This window comes from Nanorana parkeri, unplaced genomic scaffold (assembly GCF_000935625.1).
Source record: "Nanorana parkeri isolate BGI_ZX_2015 unplaced genomic scaffold, ASM93562v1 scaffold278, whole genome shotgun sequence".
Lineage (NCBI taxonomy): Eukaryota > Metazoa > Chordata > Amphibia > Anura > Dicroglossidae > Nanorana > Nanorana parkeri.
The window spans coordinates 532,712-536,997 of record NW_017306546.1 but is presented as its reverse complement, the minus strand read 5'-3'; the positions used below and the strand labels follow the sequence as shown (position 1 = coordinate 536,997).

Here is a 4,286-nt window from a genome sequence, read left to right as displayed (position 1 = left end):
GCGGTTATATATATATATTTTTTTTAACCCTAGGCAAAAACGAGCAGTTAACCCTGCTAATGTGGGGGTAGCAAGGGTTGATAAAAATTGTGCCAGGAGTTCTTCTTTAAATAACACAGGCATTATGACAGTTGTATATGACTTATTTTGTTTTTAAAGCTGATAAATATATCACAAAGCTGCCAATACATACCATAATTGTGTCTTTAACCTGAGCTCGGATGACAGGCCCAATCAGTCCAAGTTCCCTTCTTGACCTTTCAGGTTCGGTTGGAGTTCTGAAAGTGCTATCTGTATACAGCCGATAGACTACTTTTTTAAATGTCTGGTGGCAGGATGTGCTAAAAAGACATACAAAAGCACAGTTATGTTAGTCACATTTGCCATCTTTACTTATGTTCAATTTTCAACCATGCAAATGTGGCTGAGCCTCAATCCACCACGATTTGGTTACTTATATTTGACATTGGCTAATCTTAAATGAAAACTATAGTGGTTTTGGTTCATTTTATTTAAAATTCTTTGAATGTTTAGAAGCTTTTAAACTGATCATTTGTACAATTGTTTTTATTACTCTTACAAAAATCCATCTATTACAAATACAAATGTGATACTTGCTGGGCTGTCTTATAGGAGAGCTCAGCACTAGCTCTGAATTTGATCACCATTTCACCTGCTGGCTGCAGAAGGGCAAATATGAAATACCCTTGGACAGATGAGAAGGACCTCCAGTTGGCTTGGTGGGCTAGCATCTTAAGCCTTATGAAGGAATCCTCAAGGTGGGGGAACCTGGGCGCCTATCACCTTAGGAACTTTACTAGAGTTTCGTGTGGGATCATAACTCAAGGAGATAGTTTCAGGGCACAGGATACCCAAAAAGCTAAAACAATATGTAGACTACAGAGTTCTACTACAGTCCATTCAGAAAAAGGATCTTTAAAAGGAGAATTATGAGGTGAGTGATTTTCACTCAGCCTCATAATCTGAGCCGACCTGTGACAATGAAACTGTCACAGGTCGGCTCAGTAGATCGGGAAGTGAGCGTAAACATACTGGCGCTCGCTCACTTCTCGATCCTGACACGGCAGAGAGCGGTGACAGGGGAGGGACTGGATTCCCCCCTCCCTGCTCCGATCCTTCAGCGCTGACTGGCGGAAGGGGGAGGGGGCGGGTACAGCTGGCTCTGCCTATCTAGATAGCTGCAACTCGCTGTATACTGAGCTTTGGATAACGGGAGGACGCTATTTTGTGTCCTCCCGTTACCCTTCGGAGAACTACGGGGAAAAGCCCTAACCCCATAGTTCTCCTTTAAGCCAGATGTGACACTCTGTACTCTTCAGAGTAACATTAGCAGCACATTTACCTTCTGGGTGAGCCACAAGAACTCCACTGGCAGCAGCTTGTACCGAGACACTCAGCAGCAAAGTTGTTAACCCCCGTTGCTCAAACCAGGCAACACACACTCTTCAAGGCTTCAAGCCTAGACCTCTCTTCTCACGAAGAGTCCCCCCAGCCAGCAGGCCTGGAAGGCACAGCCCTCCAACACTGAGCCTTCTCTCCTGGCTAAAGCCCAGGAGGCAAGTAACTTTCTGGAAGATCATCCCAAATATTTACATCCTCCCCTAGGAGTACACCACTGGCAACAAATCTAGTGGTTGGCCAGATATGAATCATTTAGAAATATTGCACCTTCTTGGTCTATTGGCAGGAACACTTCCCAACTGCAGGCCTGATTCATCACAGTGCTTAAGGCCAGGGGCGTCCTGAGGTTGGGTATCACCCAGGGCAGAGACCGGGTGACACCCCGCTGTGACGTCATAGTGCATGCGCGTGAAGTGATCGCGCATGCACGATCATCTAATTGGTAATGGACGCTGCCAGAGAGAGGAGGGGACGTTCACCCGGCAGGATGAGGTATGCCGTCGGGTTCACTTCTCTCTCCTGACACTGTCGGGCTCTCGGTCCATGACCGAGTGCCCGACTTTTTAGAGGGGGTGACACCAAAATGACTGTCATTTTGGTGTCACCCGGGTGCGGGCCGCACCCCCCTTGTGACACCACTGCTTTAGGCATGCCTCTCAGTCAATATTATTGTATGTCATTTTAGGATGCCTAAGGGGATAGTTATCATGCCTTAAAGCTGAAACTTATCACTGGGTTTTTGTGCTTCTCTATGCAATGCAGGCAGATCATGTCTGGTGGGAGGGGCTGCTAGGGTGCTGTATGTAGTTTCCTGTAAACACCATGGCACCGTTCCTCTGTGCTCCTCATATGAGCCATCAGCCCTGATGCAACCAATGAGCTGGCTCGTCTGAGGAGTTATGCAAATATCCAAATCTCCTGATGGGTGGATGTCAGTCTGGAGTGGGTATGGGTGTAGGCAGACTTTGCATGCAGATTGCTGCGAAGGAAAGTACTAGATGATGCCGGACATCCTCCCATCAGGAAAGGTGATAGGCTTTATCTGACTTCCCGCAGCTTTTAATGCACACTGTGACAAGCTTAATTTTATAATATTAACTTTTCAGCAAAGCTTTCAGTGTGCGACCAGACTTTTCTTCTGTAAATAACTGCTGATGCTGCAGCAAGCCTGGCTCCGCCACTGTGCCCCCACCATTCTCTTTACTGCTGCTGTGAAGGAACGGTGATATTGGGTTATAGAAGCTTCATTTTGTCTTTCCTTTAGTTATACTTTAAAGTGATATTAAAGTCAAAATGTTTTAAGCCATTTTAAATGCTCATTAAATCACTTACAATGGATGCTGCTCCTTGATGTGCACTGACCCCGATATCCTGTTTTAGGGTGAATCCTTCCCCTTGCAGGGTCCTATGGAGATATTCTTGTGTGCGATAGTAAGCTATGAGTGTCTCCCCTGCTCACTAGTCTTTCTTCCCCTGCTTCCTTTACCAAGCTAGTAGATGGATTGCTGCTGGACACGATGCTCTCCCTTGTGATCGTGTACTAGACATGAAGTACAGGGAAGCCGAGCTGAGTGAGTTGGAGCCAACTGTTCGTAAACATGATAACTATAAGTGCTTGTTTGATTTGGATTAATTTTAATACTTTTACTACCACTATGAATGCATTTGTAGCTCGATGAATCAGGGACATAGTGGCTTAAGTAGTATAACATGAGAATGGAAACAAGTAGGCATGCACCGGTACCAGTTCAGATACCAGTGCCGATACTTGACATTTTCATGAGAACTACCAGAGTTGCGGGGGTTGCAGCTGGGACCTAGCTCTGACGCTCCACCACTGTCCTAAAATCATTAGTTGATATTGTTTTAGAAAAACTGTCACATGACAATAAACAAAAATGTATCAGTACTTGTATTTGCAAAAATGGTATCGGTGCATTTCTTTATTTATGTTTATAAAAAAATCATACATTAATACAAATCCCAGGAGCTCCGTGTGCTCCTTACAAATGACAGCTGCCTACTAACTTTTGAATTTGTCTCTAGTCTAGTCTTGGAGCTAGAAAAGTATATGTACGTGTACCGCGTACGGTACTTGGTATCGGTGCATCCCTAGAAACAAGCATAAAGTTGGAGTTGTTGTCCATTCTGACTAATTATAATTCCTGTGTACTATTTCCATCAGATAAAAGGTAAAACTTGATTAGTTGCTATCAGCAACACCATTCCATTTTGTGCCCTATTCTATTCCAGTCTTACTGCCAAGTTTGCTCCCAAAATTACAGTTGCCTTCTGTGCATAAAAAAAATTATAAATGCTCTGTGACCCATCTGACTTAGAACCCAACCTCACTAGTTTTCCTTATGTTAAAGTGTATCACATTATAGACATACAAATTCTTGTTGCTGCTTACAGGAGTTAAGTCCCTGTGACAGATGTGTGGAAAAAGGGGTATGGCTTAGTTGGAAAGGTCAGGGCTTTGCAATTCCATGAGTTTGGCCAATATTTCACAGATACTTGTGTAGCTCCGCTATCACAGGCTGACTACATATATGTTATTTCTTTTAATTCCGTTTCAACTTTATCAAGTTTGATTGTGTGGTAAACAGTGGCGGAACTACCGCCGGTGTGGCCGTTTCCTCTACACCGGGGCCTGAGCCTACAGGGGAGTGGATTCATGGATGGATTCAAACACAGCCCCGGGGCAGAGACGGGGGGACCTGTTAGTGTCCGGCTGCCGGTTACCATCGGATCGGTATGTGGCGGGCCCCCCCATCTATGCGCCGGGAGTGTCCGTTGATCACATTGGTGTCCGGCGGCTGGCGGGCCCCCTCATCTCTGCGCCGGGAGTGTCCCGACACTCC

At 45.3% G+C, this 4,286-nt stretch overlaps 1 protein-coding gene across 1 annotated transcript in view; it reads right to left on the bottom strand.

Annotated features, from left to right (window-relative positions):
• Nucleotides 1–4,286, bottom strand: part of F5 (coagulation factor V) — a 70,793-nt gene that overhangs the window by 44,305 nt on the left and 22,202 nt on the right. Inside the window, exon 8 of the mRNA XM_018557282.1 lies at nt 194–341. Coding sequence (XP_018412784.1) covers nt 194–341 — 148 coding nt within the window. The remainder of the gene's footprint in view (nt 1–193; nt 342–4,286) is intronic.